The sequence below is a fragment of the Rhododendron vialii genome, chromosome 7a, assembly GCF_030253575.1.
Source record: "Rhododendron vialii isolate Sample 1 chromosome 7a, ASM3025357v1".
NCBI classification, from domain to species: Eukaryota; Viridiplantae; Streptophyta; class Magnoliopsida; order Ericales; family Ericaceae; genus Rhododendron; species Rhododendron vialii.
Genome location: NC_080563.1, coordinates 22,265,975 through 22,288,117, shown reverse-complemented (window position 1 = coordinate 22,288,117; position 22,143 = coordinate 22,265,975). Strand labels below are relative to the sequence as shown.

Below are 22,143 nucleotides of genomic sequence, written 5' to 3'. Positions count from 1 at the left end.
ACCGGCCAATTGACTTAGGCAGCCTTCTCACCATTCCTGGTTGAGGTCGTGGCATTGGTCGGGGCCAAAGTGGTCAAGGTCATGGTCGTCGCCCCCAGACTCAAACTGATGCTCCCCTAGGATTTTCTCCAGAAGAAATTGAAGCCCTTCATCGTGAAAAACGTCAACGTGTGGAAGAATCCCAAGATAGACCCCCACCATCCTCCTCATCTCCTGCTCCTGCGTGGGCTCCCTCTTTCTCTCACGAGAACCGAGCTATCACTGCTTGGGACAGTGTTGAGACTGATGGGACTACACTTGCATTGTCCCAGGCCTTCTTGTTGCCCGGAGATATGCAGAAAGAAGTTGCAATGTCGCCTGACAATCTCCTGAGCTCCTTTATGTCCCATAATGCCAAGGTAAATTTCTCTTTGTAATTCATATCGTTTGGTATCTATATTTATCTGTTTTGAACATTCCAGGTGATGCAAAAGATGGTGGCCATGGCTCAGAAGCTCAGCCAGTCCGAGCCCCAACGCGCCAAACTTGTCAGTGAGAACACCAAGTTACAACGTACCATTATTAGGCTCGAGAGAGAGAGAAACCAAGCCTTGGGGGTAGCTGATGGACTCAAGGGACAACTGAAGGGGGCTGAGGACAGTCTGAATCAAACTCTGAAAGAACTCGGGGCAAGCCAGACTGAGGCCAAAGCTGCATTTGAAAAGGGATACAACGAAGGAATCAAAGTTGCTACAGAAAGCTACACAAACCAGATGCCTGGAATTTAGGACCAAGTTTGGGTGGCTTCCTGGACAGCCTGCCTTGCAAAAGCTGAGATTCCTGAATCATCTCCCCTTTGGACCAACATTGAACTACCAAGTGCTGCTGCTGGTTGTGAGGAAGATATTGCAGAGGAGAGAGATGAAGAGCAGGCGGTGAACGTGTCTGAACAACCTGTTACTGAAGTGGAACCTCATAATGATATGACCAACCCTGGCCAAAAGGAAGTCAGTGGTGGTCAACTTGGAGATGAAAATACCACAGAAGACTTAACTGCACCAGCAGCTCCTACAACTGCTCCTACAACTGTTCAAGATCTCACTGAAGATGAATGAGTTCAGTCTTCTTTTTCTGTTTGGCATCTGTTTTGAATTGTTCCCTTCAAGATACAATTTCCAAATGTTGGGTTTTATCATGGGTGTTTGAAACGTTTAAGTATTTCGTACTTATGTAAGTCTTTCGTACTTTAAGCATGTATGCGTATGAAGCCAAGTGTTTAAGTTTCTCGTACTTGTGCATGTTTCAAGTATTTCGTACTTGTCTAAGTTTCTCGTACTTTATGCATGTATTCGTATGCATCTCAAGTGTTTAAATTCCATACAAGTATTTCCATACTTGTATTCGTTAAGTTTCACGTACTTAGAACATCACACAAGTGTTTCGTACTTGTGTTTAAGTTTCACGTACTTAAATGTTTGAAAATTTCACAAGTGTTTCATACTTGTGTTTAAGTTTCACGTACTTAAATGTTTGAAAATCACACAAGTGTTTCATACTTGTGTTTAAGTTTCACGTACTTAAATGTTTACCCTATACCCTGCTCCCCAATACGAATGAGGGAAACTAATCTCGTAGTTCGTATTTAAAACAAATACCAAGAACACAACAGTTATACTAAAAAAGTAACTTCATTCATAATCTGTAAAACTCAAGAGGGCATTATTCGTACCCCTTGCAATTAGAATAACAAAATTCGTAACTCTCACACAATCACGATGTGCATAAAGAAAAATATATTCATATAAAAAACTTTCTCAGATTATGGACATTCCAAGGTCTTGGCACTGGGTTCCCGTCCAAGTCTGCCAATCGATAAGCCCCAATGCCCACAATTTCTGTAACTCGATATGGGCCTTCCCAATTGGCCCCTAACTTTTGCTCATTAGCCACTTTAGTATTGCCGAGCACCTTTCGTAGCACAAGGTCTCCAACACCAAACTCTCGTGGGTGTACATTCTTGTTGTAACTTTTGATGAGCTGCTCTTGGTATGAGGCCAAGTGCACCAGGGCCCGCTCTCATCGTTCCTCGGCAAGGTCTAATTCAATCTCCAAGGTTCTATCATTTCCTTCACTTTCAACCAAAGTGGTTCTGTTGGTCGGCAGACCTATTTCCAATGGAATAACAGCCTCTGTTCCATATGCTAATGAATAGGGGGTCTCTCCCGTAGACCTCGTAGGCGTTGTTCGGTATGCCCAAAGTACCAATGGCAATTCATCAGGCCATTTCCCCTTTGCTCTATCCAACCTCTTCTTAATTCCATCAAGAATTGTTTTGTTAGAAGCTTCTGCCTGTCCATTACTTTGAGGGTAGGCCGGAGTTGAGTAGTAATTTCTTATCCCATACTGGGCACAGAAAGTTTTGAACTTCTTCTGAAACTGGCATCCATTGTCTGTAATCAATGAGTATGGGACCCCAAAATGAGTAATGATGCTCTTTCACACGAACCTTTCTATCATAGGTTCAGTGATCTTGGCCAATGGTTCTGCCTCAATCCACTTAGTGAAATAGTCTGTTGCAACTAGCAGGAATTTCGATTCCCAGTTGCTTTGTGTAGTGGACCCACTATGTCCATTCCCCATTGAGCAAACGGCCAGGGACTTGTCAGCGGCACCAGATCCTCGGCTGGTGTTCGAATCATTGGTGAAAATTTCTGACACTTCTCACAAATTTTAACGTATACCTTAGCGTCTTCTTGCATGTACGGCCACCAATATCCTTGGGTGATTGCTCGGTGGGCTATGGACCAGCCACCAGCATGGCTTCCACAAGTTTCCTCGTGAATTTTGTGGAGGAACTTTTGCACCATTTCAGGATGCACACAAAGTAAGTAGGGTCCTGTAAAAGATTTTCTATACAATTTTCCCTCTGGGGATAACCAGAACTGAGCAGATTTGGTCCTTATTTTATGAGCCTCCTTTTTGTCCAAAGGGAGTGTTTCATCTCGTAAAAACTCCACAATTGGGTCCATCCAACTTGGTCCTTGGTTCACGTCCAAGACCATCTCTATGCTTCTCCCAATGCTCGGCTCGTTCAGATACTCCACGGCTATCTTTCTTTTAAACTCTGTTGGGACAGCTGCGGCTAACCATGCCAATGAATCTGCATGAGCATTCTTTCCAGAACTTATCTGCTCAATATACACCCTTTCGAAGGTATCGAGCAGATCTCTGGTCGCCTGTACATAGGCTGCCATCTTTTCGCTCCGGATTTCATATTGTCCAGACAGTTGATGGACTACGAGTTGTGAATCGGAATACACCCTAACACGTTCAGCTTTTAGGTTTTTTGCACTTCTCAAACCAGCTAAGAGTGCCTCGTACTCTGCCACGTTATTTGATGCATTGAACCCTAGCCGAACAGATAGTTCCAACATTGATCCTTCAGGGGGTAAAAGCACAACCCCGATTCCTGATCCAGTGTTGCAAGCTAATCCATCAACGAACAGCTTCCATTCCAAGGGATCTTGTTCGGCTGATACCTGTTTCTTCGTTACAGGTGTTTTTGCTTCACACTCCTTTCTCGTAGGAGGCAAAGGTGCAACTATGGGTGAGAATTCTGCCACAAAATCAGCCAACACTTGGCCTTTGATTGCTGTGCGCGATTGATAATCAATGTCGTATTGGCTTAACTCAACGGACCAAGTTGAGATCCTTCTCGAGAAGTCTGCTTTTCGTAGTAGTGATTTTAATGGGAACTCAGTGTAAACCACAACTTTATGGCTCTAGAAATAATGTGGCAATTTTTTGGTTGCTGTCCTTAGCGCCAGGACTAACTTCTCGAGGGGCAAATATCTTGTTTCGGCATCTAACAAAGTTTTGCTCACATAATAAACAGGGATTTGCTCGGATCCCTTATTTCTCAAAAGGACTGCACTCACAGCATGCTCAAAAACAGCTAAGTATAAAACTAGAGACTCACCTGGTTCTGGAGTCGAAAGAAGGGGAGGAGAGGCCAAATATCCCTTCAGATCCTGGAAGGCTTGTTCACATTCTGTTCCCTATTTGAACCCTTCTCTTTTCTTTAACAGCTGAAAGAAAGGTTTGCACTTGTCATTTGACCGGCTAATAAATCGATTAAGAGCCGCTGCCATCCCAGTCAACCGTTGGACTACTTTCGTTGTCTGAGGACTTTGCAGATTCTGTAAGGCCTTTATTTGGTCGGGATTCGCCTCTATCCCCCTCAAAGTTACAAGGTGGCCCAAAAACTTTCCAAAACCGACTCCAAACGCACACTTCGAGGCGTTGAGTTTCAACTTGTATCTCCTCAAGATTTCAAAAGCCTCCTTCAAATCTGCTATATGGCCTTGCCCAGTTTTACATTTCACCACCATGTCATCTATGTAAACCTCCATAGTTTTGCCGAGCAATTTTTTGAACATGATGGTTGCCAATCTCTGATATGTTGCGCCTGCATTCTTCAATCCAAAGGGCATGACATTGTAACAATACAACCCTCATGGTGTAATAAAAGAAGTCTTCTCTTGATCTGGCCCAAACATGGCAATTTGATGATATCCCCGATATGCGTCGAGGAAGCTCATTCGCTCGTACCCAGCAGTTGCGTCAACCAACTGGTCTATCCTTGGAAGAGGAAAGCTATCCTTTGGGCAGGCTTTGTTCAGGTCAGTGAAGTCTACGCAGACTCGCCACTTTCCATTCTTTTTCTTCACCACAACGGTGTTGGATAACCACTCTGGGTAGTAGATTTCACGTATTGCTTTGGCCTCCAACAAACGGTCCACCTCTTCAATTACAGCGTCAACGTGCTGTATGGCTGCCCTTCTTTTCTTTTGAATGACCGGCTTATGCTGTGGATCAATATTCAAATGATGGCAGATAACATCTGCACTCACCCCTGGCATTTCTTCTGGTGTCCAGGCAAATACGTCGATATAAGTGTTTAAGAAACTTATTAATTCAGTCTCTTCCTCTGCTGGCAGTGATTCCCCAATCAAAAAATACCTATCTGGATCAGTCTCGTTGATCTGTGTTTTCTTCAAACCCTCAACTACCCTCTCGGTTGGATCCTTACCGATATCCTCAACTGTCGGCTGATCTGGAATTTCCACTGTATTGACATGGTGGGCATTTTGGATTCTTTTTATGATGGATACCAAACATTGTTGAGCTACCTTTTGGTTACCCTTGATCTGTTCAATCCCATTGGACCCTGGAAACTTTACCATTTTATGGAAAGTAGAAGAGACTGCCCTCATCTTATGTAACCATGTTCTCCCTATAATCACGTTATAGGAGGATGGTACATCCACCACTAGGAAGTCGGTTCGTAGTACCACTGTACCAGCCCGAACAGGCAAAGTTACCTTTCCCAATGGCCAAACTGCTCCTGCTCCAAAGCCGACCAAAGGGGTTACTGATTGTACCAAGTCTTCTTGAGTCAGTCCCAATTTCTTGAATGCATTGTAATACAACACTTCAGTGCAACTCCCAGAGTCCACCAGGATTCTTTCCATGTCATATTCCCCAACTCGTAGGGTTATGACTAATGCGTCATTGTGAGGTACCTGGACTCCTCCCAGATCTTCATCTGAAAAAACTATGCCTTCGTTGCATGCCTCTTCGCTTCGCCCTCTCTTTTTTCCCAACTGCATCATATGTTGGTCGTGTTTAATCTGTCTCTGAAGCAATCTCACCTCATTTCTCATATAAGGCTCGGCTAATCCATGTATCATATGGATTACTTCCTTTGGATTCTGTTCGTAATCCAATTCCATTGCTTTTTCTTTATCCTTGAGATCTTCTTGGATAAATTCTTTGAGATAACCTCGCGAGACCAGATCATCAAGATGCTGTTTAAACATCTCACAATCCTCTATCATATGGCCCCAATCCTTATGGTAGCTGCAGTGTTGATTCGTAGCACGCTTTGCATCTTTATTCCCACCTAGAGTTGGAGGCCATTTGAAATAGGGCTGATTCTTTATTCGATAAAGAATTCTGTAAATGGGCTCTTTCCAGACAGTATTTATTGAGAAGAACGACTTTGGATCTGGAGCTTGTTTGTCTTTGAATTGCTCTTTCTTTGCCTGCCCATAATCTTTCCTTTCACGATAAGTTTTGGGCTCTGGCTTTTCTGCTTTCTTTATAGGCCCCTTTACTTGCTCGGCGGCCAGCTTACCATCCTCCCGTAGAATGTCATCCTCGTTCCTGGCGTGCTGCTCAATTCGCTCCATCAGTTTTGCCAATGTCTGCACTAGACTCATATTTAGGGACTTACGCAATTGCCCCCGAACAGGTAATCCTATCTTGAACGTGGCTACTGCGTATTCCTCGCTACAACCTTCAATCTCGTTGAAGGTTTCCCAGTACTTTTTTGCATATGTCCTGATCGGCTCGTCCTCTCCTTGCTTCATAAAGGGAAGACTCTCAAAGGTTTTGGGAGCTTTCCTGCTCGTCAAAAATCGTGCAGTGAATTCCTCGGCCAACTGCACCCACGTTCGGATGGAGCGTGAACCCAATCTGTGAAACCAAGACAAAGCAACCTTCCCTAAACTCGATGGGAACATCTTGCACATAATTGCATCATCTCCTTCATGCATAAACATTGCCTGCTGGTAATGCTGTATATGTGCCACGGGATCAGTATCTGTCTCGTAGAGGATGAACGTTCCGTGTTTTACTCTGGTCGGTAACCTAGCCTCCTGTAACTTTTTTGCAAAAGGGGAGGATGCTATATTCTGAAGTGCTTTCCGTGCTGCTTCCCGTGCAGTCATGGTCTCGTCCTCTGGTCCTTTCTTGGATCTAGTTCTTTTCCAGTCGGAATCAGGTCTCTCGTACCTGTCCCTATGATGTTTCCTACTCCCTTCCTCCTCAAAGGTAGAGCTTTGACCTCTGCTTCTCCTCTTTCTCGGAGAAACCCTCCTTCGCTCGGGTGTTCGGGTCTTGCTCCTTTCTTTTCGTGGAGAAGCTTTATGTCGCCTTTGGGTCGGACTTCTGCTTCTGCTCCTTCTTCCTCGTGAAGGAGCCTTTTTGTATTGTACCAAAGCATATTCACTGCCTCTAGAATTTCTTCGAGATAGTCCGAAATCCTCCGGATGTTCCCTAATCCTCTCTAGCTCTCTGATCTCATGTTCTCGTTTTTTGATCAAACGAGCATATTCCTCGATCTCTTGTCTCTTCTTATCAAGAACGTCTTCGCTACGGTACACACTCCTGGAGTGTGCAATCGATTCATCCCCTCGATGGGATTTAGTCCTTCTCGTGGATTTCGATGCCGTCTCTCCATCTCTATTTTTGGAGTTGCCATGGACGGTAAGGGGGCGGCCCTTACTCGTGGTCCTCTTGTGTCCTCCCTCGGGCTTTCTCGGAGCCCCGGGTGGAGATTTATCCCCTCCTCCAACTAACACATCCTTTGGGTCGTGTGGTGTTGCTGGATCTACTTCCACCATGGTCGTATTTCAAAGGGAACTCTTTCGTTTCCCACAGACGGCGCCAATTGTAGGTGGACAAATTCAAGTAGTGCTCTGAATAGCACTGGAATGCAACGGCTTCATGTGCCACTTGACCGGAACCCTAATTTGTCAACGAAACCCTTGTCCTGCAAAACAGACAAGGAGTGAGTGCACCTTTGCCTCTCGTGGCAAAGGCCCTCCGATGCCTTTGTTAGTATTTCGTACTAAAGAAACCCTAATTATCAGTAGAAGAATATCGAATAATACAATGTATTGCGTACCTCTTTTCTCTAGGTTTACCTCATATTTATAGATTTATGGATGCTTGTTGCCCAAGTATCCATATTGCCCTAGGTTTCCTACCTCGTATTGGAAAACTAGGATCTCTTGGATTCTCGTTCCCTTATCAGTTTATTTCCTTAATCCTTGTAGGACTCTTTCCATAACAAGCCGAACATCCCATACTCGTTGGGTATCTTTCTTAGATCCTATATTCTTGGGATCTCATCCCTTAACGGAATACCAGTGATTCTGGACCCTTCTAGAATGTTCCCTTTAATAGGACTTCTCTTTTTGTTTGGCCGAACAAACGGCCTGGACCAGTTACTTCACACGTAACTGGTCCTTTATCAACAATTTGGACCATTTCCTTTTTAAGGAACTCTCCTCCTATTCGGTTCTCTCTTCGCCGAACAAGCTACCTGATCAGTGGCATCACATGTCACTTTCCTTGTATTTGGTCCAAAAACATCTCGTGTTTTACTGAACCAAGATTTCGTACAACCTCTCTGGACCCATGACTTCTCATGTCACTGGTCCATAGTGCGTTGACTTTTTCCTTCACCGTGCTCGGGCTCTTCTTGGGCCTATTCGGGAATACCTCCCTACATTTGGAATAAAAAAATAAGATATGGAGAGAGAGAGAGAGGGGGCCGGCCTTGAGGGGGAGAGGGAGAGCCTTGCCTATAAATAGCAAGCTCACTCCAAACTTGAACTCACACCTTCACTCATTGCTCCAACTTCTCTCTAGAAAGTCTAAGTGTTCTTAGTTCAAAAAGTTCTAGTTTTCTTGAGTTTCTTGAGAGAAACCACCAAACCACTTCCAAAACCACCACTAGATCTCTAAAGTAACTTAGTTTAGTTAGTAAGATGTTTCTAGGAAGAGAAAAGTTCATCTCTCTTCCTTTCGAAGCAATTCGGAGCCGTTACGCCACCGAATCACAAAACCGACGATCAATTCTTCGTAGCCGACTACCGCCAAGAAGTAAGGTAGGAATCCTAGTCCATTCACTCTATGTATGGTATAAATTTGTATGTTGAAAGGTAGAACGTCTTTAGTTCAAATAGAAGTATCTTTGATCATTCTTTCTAGAAGTAAATAAGGTTATCTTTTGTTAGAATGGTTGAAATGCATGAAAGTTAACAAACTTATTTTCGCTAATGGAAATGTAACATGTTGGAATAATTGACTTTTAACTCCTTATAAACATATGTTGTATTGTACTTCCCCACAAGAAAGAAAGAACGGTTTTTGAAAGGTAGAAACTTATCGTTTGTTAGAAGTATTCGTATTTTGATCTTTAGGTTGGTTATGAGCATGCATACATGAATTGCTTGTGGTATAATATTGAGTTGGATGATCTTGTTAGATTAAAGATTACAATGAATGATGTCGTATGTGAAAAGTCCTACCGCGGAGTCAATGCATGAAAACGAGACACGGAAATAGAGAAAGTAGAAACATGACACCTATGGTGTGATTTATGAAAAGGCGTGTTTTGAAAAGGGTGAAATATTTTGGAAACCGCAATGTGGCCGAACGTGGTAGCCCATTGTGTGGTGCGTGTTTTGTGTGCCAATGGGAACCTGGGACGGCGGAACCATTGTGAGGATACTCGGGAGACCGGAACGGTGGAACCGAGGTTGGGTGTGTGGCTTGGTTATCCATGGAGAGGAGCCAATGCAATGTGTGCCAATGGGAACCTGGGATGGCGAAACCATTGTGAGGATACTTGGGAACCCGGAACAGCGGAACCAAGGTTGGGTGTGTTAAAAACGAGTTTTTGAAATAATGAATGGGTTACGAAATGAGGAAAACGAGACACGACTTACGAGATGTCGCGTAGGAGAAACTCATAACTCTTGGACACCAACGTTGATTGAATATCGAATGCGGATTTGTCATTGTTAATTATTTTGGCCAGATTAGCATGTGTTCTGTGGAAATTGTTGACTTTATGATATATTGTTTGTAAGTTAAGGGTTAGAGGGTTTGGATTATCCTATTGAGCATTGTAGCTCACGGTGTTGCCTTTTTGGTGACCCTGACCTATTATATTGGTGGCGATGCCAGTATTATATATCAGACCTCATAGATGAACAGGGTGAACTCTACACCTTGGAGGCCTTCGGAGCCGAAGAGCTAGCCCGGATGGAGGAAGAAGCAGAGCAATAGTTAGGAACCCTAGTTCCCTCCTTGTTTGTTTTAAAGTACTCTTGTAAGACTTTGAGATGTAATAATGAGCCAGACTCACTTGTTTTGTAATAAAAAGTCTTGTTTTGTAATAAAAAGTCTTATTAACGTACCCAGAATTTGGGGGCGTTACAACTCGGTATCAAAGCTTTAGGTTCAAAACCTCAGCCATGGGTAGAATGGGTAGAACCATGAGATAGTTTGACCGTTGCACAAACGTAAATTGAGTTTAAGTTTACCGTCCCAAATTGGGTGGAATTCTGACAAAACAATCTTTGGATTGAAGCAAGGTGTTGGAAATTGGCAGTACCACCGAGCTGGGAATTCCCGAACAATTGGATGATGACTTAAATCAAGGATCGAATGTAGAAACTCGAAAGCATTTTAGTATTAGTAAACCCTTGTCTATAAGCATTACTAATTGAGGTTTAAAACTTTCCTTGTAGATGAATCACTTGAGCCCCTACCAAGTCAGCGTACTAGCGGAAGCTCATCAACTTGCTAGCACCCTAAGATCAATGACAAGCCAACTAGTGGAAGATCCTTATTTTCCTTATGCCTTCCCCTACACTCATGACCATTTCCAAGAGCATGGCACCTTTCTACTCTCCGTGAATGAAGAGGAAGAGGATGTAGCCGAAGCGGTGCCTGTCTTAGTTCAAATAGCACCCCCCCAATGATGTGTTCCTAATTGAGGGAAATGAGGAGGACGATGCTGAAGCAACCCTCACCTTAATTCCAATGATACTGCCCGTTAACATGATTGCGGAGGATCTCGAGGAAGACCTTGAAGAGGACCCCGAGGAGTTCAACGACCCTCCAATAAATGAAGCAAACTGGCAGCATCTAATGTTAATGCCAAACCCAGACTTACCGCCCGATGACAAGGGAAATTTTGAGGAGAATCCTGAAGAAGATCTCGAGGAAGACTTCAAGGAGGAGGAACTTCCCGAAGAAGAACCCATGGAAATTTGGGAAGATGAGGGATGGAAGTCGGAAGAAGAAGCACAAGCATTCCTAGGAGCGGAACCCGAGGTCATGGACATATACTCTGACACCGGAGATGTGCCTCCACCACCTTTCGAGACTGACATAGGTGCAATTAGGATCGAGTTTCCGAACATTTTCTAGACCAGTTAGGGAAGCTTAGCAAGTAGTTGGATCTTTTTGTTGTCATCGGAATGTAGTAGGAAGTTTAGGCTAGTATAAGCCATCTATGATGTACTTGTTTATTTGGTAATGAAGAGACTTGTATTTTCCTTATTATGATCACTGTTTGTGTACTTGTATTATGTTCAGTCAACTCCATACACCGTTAAGTCTAATATATAATTTTCCTCATTGATATAGATGTCGAACGTACCACCAGGAGGATGCCCACCCTTCGCCCCTCAAGTTTTAAACAACTACCGATCGTTGCTAGCACCAGGATACACAGGACCAACACCCCAACTGGAGGATGGCATGGAACTCTATGAAGTTCCAATCACTTGGGAGATACCCCCACCAGCCACAAACCCCAAGTACCTCCCACTTATCGAAGCCCCTGCACCACCTGTGGAGGACTTCGAGCAGCCATTCACCTTTCCCTCTTTTGACATGGAGATTGACCCCGGATTTGATGATGCAATGTTAAACCTCACCCAGTACTACCTAGAACCAATGGAGGAGCTGCCTATCTTGACTAGAGAGGAGATACTTAGGCAAGAGCGGGAGTATTTTGAGAAAGCTAAAACCATGGCCGAAAGGAACTTCAAGATGTGGCTGAGAGAGGTCTATGGAGTTACCCTACCTTAGAATGATATGGCGGCAGCGTGGAATAAAACTTGGCAAGCCATATGACTATGTAGTAGGAATGTTCAACTTGTATTAGGAATCTTGTTTTAAGTCTACTTGTTTTATAGTAGAACTCTATGCTTATGATTGTAATTTCTTGCTTATCTATGAAAAACTTGTTTTGTTTTAAGAGTACTGTTGCGTATTATATGATAAATTGCATTTATAAAAGGAAAATTTTTAAGTAGACTAAACCCCCCCCTTTTCAATTTTTACTCGTAGATGGTGAACCGACGCAGTGGATTAGGATACGAGAATGGTGAATCCTCTAACACTAACCCCGACCTAGCTCAAATCATGCAAGCACTCGTAAACGCCTTAAACGCCAACCGCCGAAACCAAAACCGTGATGATGAACCTATGACCCGAACCCGAGCGATGAATGAATTTTGCAAACGCCGACCTCCGACCTTCAATGGAGATACTAACCCCACTGTAGCTGAAACATGGCTGAAGGAAGTCAATGTGATCTTGGACACCTTGGAGATTACCCGAAACAGAGATCGTTTGGCCTTAGCCACGTACCAGCTGAAAAGAGAGGCCCATTATTGGTGGGATCTAATAGAGGCAACCCATGCCATAGCCACCATGACCTTCGACAAGTTCGAGACCCTGTTTCTCGACAAGTACTTTCCCACGCCCCTTCGTTTGGCCAAAGAGCAAGAGTTCCTCAACCTGAAGCAAGGAACGATGACCGTCACTCAATATGCGGCCAAATTCGAGGAGCTGTCTCGTTACGCCCAAACTGCCGTTGCAACGGAGGACAAGAAGGCGAGAAGGTTTGAGTGGGGACTGACCACTGCTAGAAGGGCTGTGGTAGCTCAGGCTTTCCCCACCTATTCCGGTGTGGTGAAGTGTGCTCTTTGATTGGAGAGCAAAGAGAATGATTTCAAAACCCGATGGAGGAAGGCGACGGGCAACACTGGCGGACCTATCCGAACTCAACCTTCCAACAACAACCGTGGACCCTACCCTACCAAACCCTTCACCCCGATCCGAAGCAACCAACCTTGGAAGATTGCTGCACCAGGACGTGGCGAACCACAGAGGGGTGGCAGAGACGTAGCGACAATCCAGTGCTTCAATTGCCAGGCTATGGGTCACTACAAGCGTGAGTGCCGCCAGCCCTAGAAAGAGAGGAATGGGAGCTTTGGGAATCAGAAGACTCAACAGCCCGGGCAGGCCAGCTTTGTGAAGCAGAACCCTGGAGGTCCAGCACAGCAGCAGAATGGGCAGAGTAAAGGAAAGCAGCCCATGGGAGCACAGCAAGTCACTGGAGGGCGAATCTTTGCATTGCAGACTGAGGAGCAAGAGCCGGATCCCTCTGTGATCCAAGGTACGCTACTGTTATATAACACATGTGTACAAGCCTTGTTTGACTATGGTGCATCGCATTCATTTGTAGACACCCTATTGTGGACTTTCCAAATTAGTTTACTTACGGTATTTGATTCCCCGATGATGAAATGGATCAAGAACACCCCGGAAATGTTAGTATGTTTGAGCTTTGAGCATTCCAAAACCCTTTCAGATCCTTTCAAAATTCTCTAAACCAGAACCAAAAGGCCTCAACAAAACCCAACTTACATACGCCAGTAATCAACTGGCGTGCGCCGGTCCTCTGCCACGTGTCAGTCATCGGTCAACTTTGACCGTTGACCAAGCTCAAACTAGAGCACGCTAGTTATTAACTGGAGTACGCCAGTCAAACCTCCGGTCAAACTTGTGTTTTTTAGCATGCAGAAGCCATGGGTAGGGGTCTACAACACATGAGAACCTTCCAATCCACTTAAAAAGCATTCTCCGCCGGGGGACATTTTCTTACACCCATCCCATCACCTTTCTCCTCTCATCCAATGAGAAGGAAGGCTTAAGGGCTAAGGCTTCAGTCACTTTGACTGGCCTTAACCCCTCTCTCTCCCTCTTCCCCTATATATAACCCCATATACTTCCATTTGAAAAGGGTTACCAAAACTTGAAGCATTCAAGTCATCTCTCTCTCTCCATTAGCTCTTTGTTTTTTCTTTCTTCTCATTGAGAAAGAAACAGCAAGAAACTCTTCCATACACTACAACATACATCCATCCACACTCACCATTCATCATCCAATCTTCAAGTTCAAGCTCAAGCACTTTTTCAAGCTCAAAAACAAAAGGTATACCACCTGGGTACATTTCTCTGTTCTAATCCCTAAGGGGAGCTGACAGGGTCAAGGCTGGTAATCAATACCAGTCCTGGCCCTAAAGCTGTCAAGGTTTCAAAAACAAAAAAAATCGTTTCTGACTAGAATCGGCGTGCGCCGGTCATACGCCCGCGTACGCCGGTCCGTGGCAGTACGTACAGTTTTAAATTTGATCTGTCTGGAATCTGTCTAGAACTGGCATACTCCAGTTGTAAAATGGGGTCCAGATCTTTGTTTTATGCTTTATTTCCTGTCTATTCATCACCTTATTGCATGCTAATAACCAGTTTACTGCTTTCTGTATATTTAGAGCTGCTTAGCTGTAGTAGTTAATGCTCACTCCTTATCTGTTTAGAGGACCTCTGGAATCCTTCTGGTCATGATCCAGAGCCCAGACGATGCAAAGCCAAGCACTGGATTAAGGTCAAACTGGCGTACGATCTTTTATGACTAGCGTACGGCAGTATTTCCTAGGATCCAGTGGCTGGCCCTTGCATTTTAGCTTGGTTTTGGCCTCTTTTATGTTCCCACACTGTTTTTGGGGTATTCTGTCATTTTTCGTGGCTTGAAGCCATCTCATCTGTCTGTAACTATATATATCCTGCTCTGTTAACTGCGTGGTTTGTCCTGGGTGTGCGCTGGTCTATTTCCAGAGCCCAGAGGGTTGCAAACAAAGACTGTGAGACCAGATAAGTGGAGTATGCCAGTTTGATCGTGGCGTGCGCAGGTTGTACCAGCATGCAGTGGTTTGGCCAGTGCATGCTGGTGCGGGGCCTGCTCACATCCCTTCAGGGTAGCGTATTCCAACTTGTTCAGACTGCTCTCAGTGTTTGTTCTCAATCTATGTTTATTATTGCAAGCAAATCATCCATAAATATTTTGTCATATAACTGCAACTTGTTACAGTTTTAATCCCCACTAACTGTTTCCCCCGCCCTAACTGGCTAAAAATGATTAATGAGAGAAAAATGCATAAGTTTTATAAAATGCCCGAGTAGAGACCGATCTCCGGATTAGGCGAGAGGGGTGCCATAAAACCCTTCCCCTCTCATAACCTGGCTCCCGAACCTCAGATATCGAAGGTGACGACGGACCAGTCTACGCCTTTTCAAAGTCAAACAACGTGGCAAGCGTCGGTTCCTTGGGTGTTTCACCGCTAAAACCCGAGTGGCGACTCTGAATCGAGGCGTTTCGTCGCGCTTTTCAAAGAGGGCCACACCCAATCTTTTAAAAAACAAAAATCAAAATTTTTTGGGGCACGTGCCCACAGTGGCGACTCCGCTGGGAACTCATTGCATTAATTGGTATTTGGCAATTAATACATAATTGAACAAATTTTCAACATTCATATCTACTGCTTGCGTATCTGCTCTAGCACTAGAAACAGAACCCCTTAGTACGTGTATGAAAGTCAAATCACCAATAGGGGGAAGTATAGCTGTTAATCTAGTATGTTGAGGGTGCGAGATAGAAATAGCCAACCTACGTCTGACCTGTGATCTTAGAGTGATCGATATCGCGGATTTCGACGTTATCCTTGGAATGGATTGGCTATCAGCTCACCAAGCTGTCATAGATTGCCATCAGAAGATAGTGACGGCTCATACCTCCGAAGGAACTCATTTTCGATTTAAGGGGGATAGACAAACGTCAAGCTCAACGACGGAGAGATCCCGGTGGCAGAATCAACTGTTTGGATGGCTAGCTAGTCTCCAAATGGAAGAAATCGACCGGATGGAATTGGGATTACCGCACATCGTGTGTAAGTATGCCGATGTTTTCCCTGAAGAACTTTCGGGCTTACCACCTCAAAGAGAGATAGACTTCTCTATAGAACTCCAACCGGGAACAGCACCAATCTCAATGGCACCATACCGTATGGCCCCTGTAGAACTAAAGGAGCTCAAGACCCAATTGCAGAAGCTGTTGGACAAAGGATTCATCCGACCAAGTACATCGCCATGGGGAGCACCTGCTTTGTTCGTGAAGAAGAAGGAAGGAACACTGAGACTGTGTATTGACTATAGAAAGTTAAACTAGGTCACAGTCAAGAACCGATATCCGTTGCCTAGGATCAATGACCTATTTGATCAGTTAAGAGGAGCAACCAACTTTTCTAAGATTGATCTCCGATCAGGCTATTATCAGTTGAGGATCCGGGACGAAGATATCGTCAAGATAGCCTTCCGCACTAGATACGGACACTACGAGTTTGTAGTGATGCCGTTTGGATTGACTAACGCTCCGGCGGTATTCATGTGTCTCATGAACAAGATCTTCCAACCCTACTTAGACAAATTTGTAGTGGTGTTCATTGATGACATCTTGATATACTCTGCCAATAAGAAGGAGCATGTGGAACACCTTCGGATAGTGCTACAAGTACTCCGAGATAGCCAACTTTACGCCAAGGCAAGTAAATGCGAGTTTTGGCTAGAAGTGGTTAAGTTCTTGGGGCACGTAGTATCCAAGGAAGAAATCGCAGTGGACGAAAGTAAAGTCGAAGGCGTGCTAAACTGGAAACAGCCCACCTTAGTATTTGAAATCTGGAGTTTCCTAGGATTGGCGGGATATTACCGGAGATTCATACCAGACTTCTCGACCTTAGCCAAACCAATGACCAGGCTAACTCAGAAAGGAGTGAAGCTGGATTGGAATGAAGCCTGCGAGAAATCTTTTCAAGAGTTGAAGAAGAGACTGACCAGTGCACCGATACTCATCATTCCCGAGCGGGGTGTAGATTATACGATTTATTACGACGCGTCAAGAGATGGCTTGGGATGTGTGCTGATGTAGAACGGAAAGGTTGTAGCCTACGGATCATGACAACTCCGACCACACGAGAAGAACTATCCCACCCACGACTTTGAATTAGCTGCAGTAGTATTCGCCCTCAAAATCTGGCGTTACTATTTGTGGGGAGAACAATTCGAAGTCTTTACCGACCACAAGAGCCTCAAGTACCTATTCACTCAGAAGGAGTTGAATCTGAGGCAGCGCCGATGGATGGAATACTTGGAGGACTACAAGTTTACGTTGCAGTATCACCCTGGCAAGGCCAACGTGGTAGCTGATGCTCTAAGCCAAAAGGAGAAGGCGCAAAAGGTCAAAACAGCCATTAAGGAATGGGAGATGGTAGATACTCTCAACGAGTTCAACCTGCGACCATTGTCAGAAAACGGGAACGCTCGATTGTACGCTTTAGTTGCGGAACCAGCACTTCACCGAGAAATCTTACTAGCCCAAACATCCAAGTAGGATTGCGAGTTCATCCGATATCGAATCCGAGAAGGAAAGGCGCTACCAGGATGGACAATCGAGAAGGATAACAGCCTGAGATTCAAGGGAAAGGTATTCGTACCTAATATTGGAACCCTTCGAGAAGCTGTACTCCGAGAAGTTCACCATTCGAACTTCGCAGTCCACCCTGGCGGTACAAAGATGTATCACGACCTGCGGAGGACGTACTGGTGGGAAGGAATGAAGAAGGACGTAGCCCGATTCGTGTCTACCTGTCTAGTGTGCCAGCAAGTCAAGGGTGAACACCAAAAACCTGGAGGAGACCTTCAACCATTACCAATTCCAACCTGGAAATGGGAGCACATCACAATGGACTTCGTGACTGGACTACCGAGATCTGCTAAATCCAACACTGCAATCTGGGTGATTGTGGATCGACTCACCAAATTTGTGCATTTTCTGCCTGTGAAGATGACAAAGAACGTGGAGCAACTAAGCTTGTTGTACATTCGAGAGATTGTACGCCTTCATGGAGTACCTATCTCGATAGTATCTGACAGGGATCCACGTTTTGTATCACATTTTTGGAAGGGATTGCAGAAAGCTTTGGGAACAGACGTAAGGCTTAGTACAGCCTTCCACCCACAGACAGATGGACAAACGGAGAGAACTATTCAGACACTAGAGGACATGCTGAGAGCCTGTGCCCTGGATTTCTCCGAAAACTGGGAGCAACACCTACCATTGGTGGAGTTTGCCTACAACAACAGCTACCAAGCAAGTATTGGAATGGCGCCATACGAAGCTCTCTACGGCCGACCTTGTCGATCCCCAGTCTGCTGGACAGATGCTGGAGACACGGGATTAATTGGACCTGACATAGTGCGGGATACCACAGAGAATGTCAAGACCATCCGACAAAGGATTCAAACCGCTTAGAGCCGACAGAAGAGTTATGCGGATAAAAGGAGCCGACCTTTATCCTTTGCAGTAGGAGATCATGTGTTCCTAAAGATCAGACCGAAGAAGGGAGTCATCAGATTTGGGAAGAAGGGAAAACTATCCCCGCGCTACATCGGACCCTTCGACATTGTGGAGAAGATCGGGAAGGTTGCGTATCGTTTAGCTCTGCCGCCACAGCTGGAAAGAATGCATAACGTGTTTCACGTTTCAATGCTTCGCAAGTACCTCACCCTGCCCACCCATGTTCTCGATTGGGAAGACATCACCATCGAGGGAGACGCGACGTATGAAGAAGAACCGATCGAGATTCAGGACCGAAGTTAGAAGGCGATCCGAAACAAGACTATCAAATTGGTGCGAGTCTTGCGGAAATATCGAGGAGCTGAAGAGACCACCTGGGAAAGAGAAGAAACCATGAAGATGAATTACCCTCACCTATTCGAATCCGAGCGTGCGCCTAATTTCAAGGACAAAATTGTTTAACGGGGATAGGTTGTAATAACTCTGAATTTTGATAAATAAAAAAAATTGTTTTATATTCGAGTTATTATTTAAAATTGCCTGGATTGCTTTAATTATCTTTTATTTCCTTGTAGTTTGTCATAATTACACTTTCGCCCTTCAAAGTTCGTTTCTTGACTTTAAGCCCTACTTGGCAAGTCTAGTTAGTTTCTAACCAATTAGTTGGAGGAACCGAGCTAGGAAGTCACCTAGTTACCATAGATGGACCTTTTTGCCATCTTTGAACCTTGAAAACCTTTTCAACCCTAGACTTGAAATTGTTTATTTATTTTGGTTTTCTTCTTTATCCATTGGACGATAAAAGTTAAGGAAACTTTTATCTATTGAGTAATAGAAACCCTATTCTTTATATTAAAAGTATTCATTGAAAGATTTGATTAAGTACTAATATCTATAAAAGAATAGAATTTTGTAATTGTTTAAAAGGACATTTTTTATTATTTAACTATAAAAATTTTCTTATTACTTTTGTCCATTGGACAATAAATACTAGGGGATTTATTATCCATTGGGTAATAGGGTTAGTCTTTCAACTTAGTACTAGGGCTTAATAAACAAATCATTCCTAATTGCCCATGTGATATTGTACCTATATTATATTGTGTAGGTACTTTTGGACTTAATAGACCTAAGATTTCCTAAGTACTCTAATATTATTTTATATTGGGGTTTTGTACCCAATTGGTTTAAATTAATGAGAGGTGTGATCTACCTAGATTCATAGTACCTTAGTTATATATAAATATATGTACTTGGATGAATATTTATATTGCTAAGTACACACGTGCTAATTCTATTGTTTAATAAGAAAATCTTGGCCTTCAGATCTCTTTGACACAAGTACCAAAAGTACATAATATTTTTATGTCTTTCTTGTACATAATAGTGTATATATATATATGTGTGTGTGTGTACTAGTACATGAGAGAGAGAGAAGAGGGAGAAAAAGAGGAGGGCCGAGAGGGAGAGAGAGAGAGAGTTGGCCGAGAGAGAGAGGAGGGAGAGAGAAGAGAAAGAGGAAGAGATTGGATTGGACTTGAGCTTGATCTTCCATTGTACTTAAAATCCTTGGTTGTATATTCTTCCAAGCAAAATCTAACCTCCACTATCCTATTTTGTACATTTTTCAATTTTAAATTATGTACAAACTCTCCTTTCTTACACAAATCTTCCAAGATCAAATCCAAAGGACTAAACCTTGCCATGCAAGCCTAGGACTAGACTTTGATCTTCCAAGAAAGCTTGATGTTTGGAATAAAAAAATGAGATATGGAGAGAGAGGGGGCCGGCCTTGAGGGGGAGAGGGAGAGCCTTGACTATAAATAGCAAGCTCACTCCAAGCTTGAACTCACACCTTCACTAATTGCTCCAACTTCTCTCTAGAAAGTCTAAGTGTTCTTAGTTCAAAAAGTTCTAGTTTTCTTGAGTTTCTTGAGAGTTCTTCAGAGAAACCACCAAACCACTTTCAAAACCACCACTAGATCACTAAAGTAGCTTAGTTTAGTTAGTAAATTATTTCTAGGAAGAGAAAAGTTCATCTCTCTTCCTTTCGAAGCAATCCGGAGCCGTTACACCACCGAATCACAAAATCGACGATCAATTCTTCGTAGACAACTACTGCCAAGAAGTAAGGTAGGAATCCTAGTCCATTCACTCTATGTATGGTATAAATTTGTATGTTGAAAGGTAGAACATCTTTAGTTCAAATAGAAGTATCTTTGATCATTCTTTCTAGAAGTAAATAAGGTTATCTTTTGTTAGAATGGTTGAAATGCATGAAAGTTAACAAACTTATTTTCGCTAATGGAAGTGTAACACGTTGGAATAATCGACTTTTAACTCCTTATAAACATATGTTGTATTGTACTTCCCCACAAGAAAGAAAGTGTAGAGGGATGAAAACAATTGATGCTTTGGATCACCTTGGATTGCAACGGCTTATTTGTGCCTTTTCACCGGAACCCTAATTTGTCGATGTTCCCTAATCTGCAAAATAGATAGGGGGTGAGAGCACCTTTGCCTGTCGTGGCAAAGGCCCTCCGATGGCAAAGTTAGTATCACGTACTAAAGAAACCCTAATTATCAGTAGGAAAATATCGAATAATGCAATGTATTGCGTACCTTTTGCCTCTAGGTTTACCTCATAATTATAGATTTTCGTATGCTTGTTGCCCAAGCATCCCTGTTGCCATCTGATTCCTATCTCGTATAGGAAACCCAGGATATCAAGGATTCTCGTTTCCTTTATCAGTTTATTAGAAAAAAGTCCTTTTAGGATTCTTTTCCATTACTGGCCGAACATCCCATTCTCATTAGGTATCTTTCTTAGATCCTATATTCTCGGGATCTTATTCCCTTACGGGACATGACTATTTTGGAATCTTCCAGAGTATTCCCTCTGCTCCTACTCTTGATTGGAGCTCTTTCTTTTGTTCGGCCATCTCAAGGCCGAACAGACGGCTTGGACCAGTCACTTCACATGTAACCGGTCCTTTTATCAATTACTTGGACTAACGACCTCACATGTCTCTTGTCTTTATTAGCCGATCAAACTGTATGGATCAATGACTTCCCATATCATCGCCGTTCACCATACTGCTCGGCGATAAGTCCTATCATACTTACCACGTGCTCCCGAATATCACGTGTTCGGCAACTAAAACTATCTGTTCGGGAATACCTCCCTACAATTGCTCCCCAGCTTCATTTATTTACCACTGTTCGGGGGCAATATATGAAGCTTAGAAACAAAAAATTTATTTAGACTAGACTCTTCTGATCCCGTGCAGTCATTGTTTTAATATTTATTTGATGCTTTGGCGCCTTTGTCTTCGTACCATCTTGAGGCAATGACTCCACGTGGCGTATCTCGTACGCTTTACATTAAATGTGAACTGACGCTTTGTCTAAACGACGTTTAATATGTCGTTAGTTCAATCCCTTTCTCCCGTTACTTTTAAAATAACGGTGTGAGACGAGACGTTTCGTCTCCGTCCCTGGCACTTAGAGAGCTTCGGCCAGAGGTCCATAGTAAGGGACTAATACTGTAATAAGGACATGAATAATTTTGGTACTGCCACCAGGACAATTGGACCCGGTTTCCAAATATAACCTTGTTTTGAAACAAAAGCGGGCACACTTTTCCCCACTCTATTCGATCAAAAACGTTTCCAGAAGAAAAGAGAGAGAGAGAGAGAGAGAGAGAGAGAGAGAGAGAGAGAACGGTTCACGATCATCGTCGTTGCCGTTGTCATCGTCGCCATCCTTCGTCGCCTGCCACAGTCGTCGTTGCCGTTGTCGTCGTCATCGTCGTCGTCGTCCCCTTCGACGTCGTTATCAGCAACTTCCTTTGACTAGTTCGTTCTGCAAATTTACGTTTTGTAATGGTTCTTTGTTCTGCACATTTACGTTTTGTTTCTCTGTTTCTACACATTTAGGGACTACGAACTGCTTTCTTCCAAACAATTTAGGTTTTG

The 22,143-nt window shown here is 43.7% G+C and overlaps 1 protein-coding gene across 1 annotated transcript; it reads left to right on the top strand.

Annotated features, from left to right (window-relative positions):
* The first annotated feature begins 11,982 nt into the window (after positions 1–11,982).
* Positions 11,983–12,627, top strand: LOC131332807 (uncharacterized). Its single transcript, XM_058367106.1, has one exon. The coding sequence runs from the start codon at positions 11,983–11,985 to the stop codon at positions 12,625–12,627; it is 645 nt and encodes a 214-aa protein (XP_058223089.1).
* Positions 12,628–22,143: the final 9,516 nt, after the last annotated feature.

Bases quoted from the DNA above. Each gene is read 5' to 3' on its own strand.
- LOC131332807 (XM_058367106.1), top strand. From the start codon at position 11,983: ATGGTGAACCGACGCAGTGGATTAGGATACGAGAATGGTGAATCCTCT.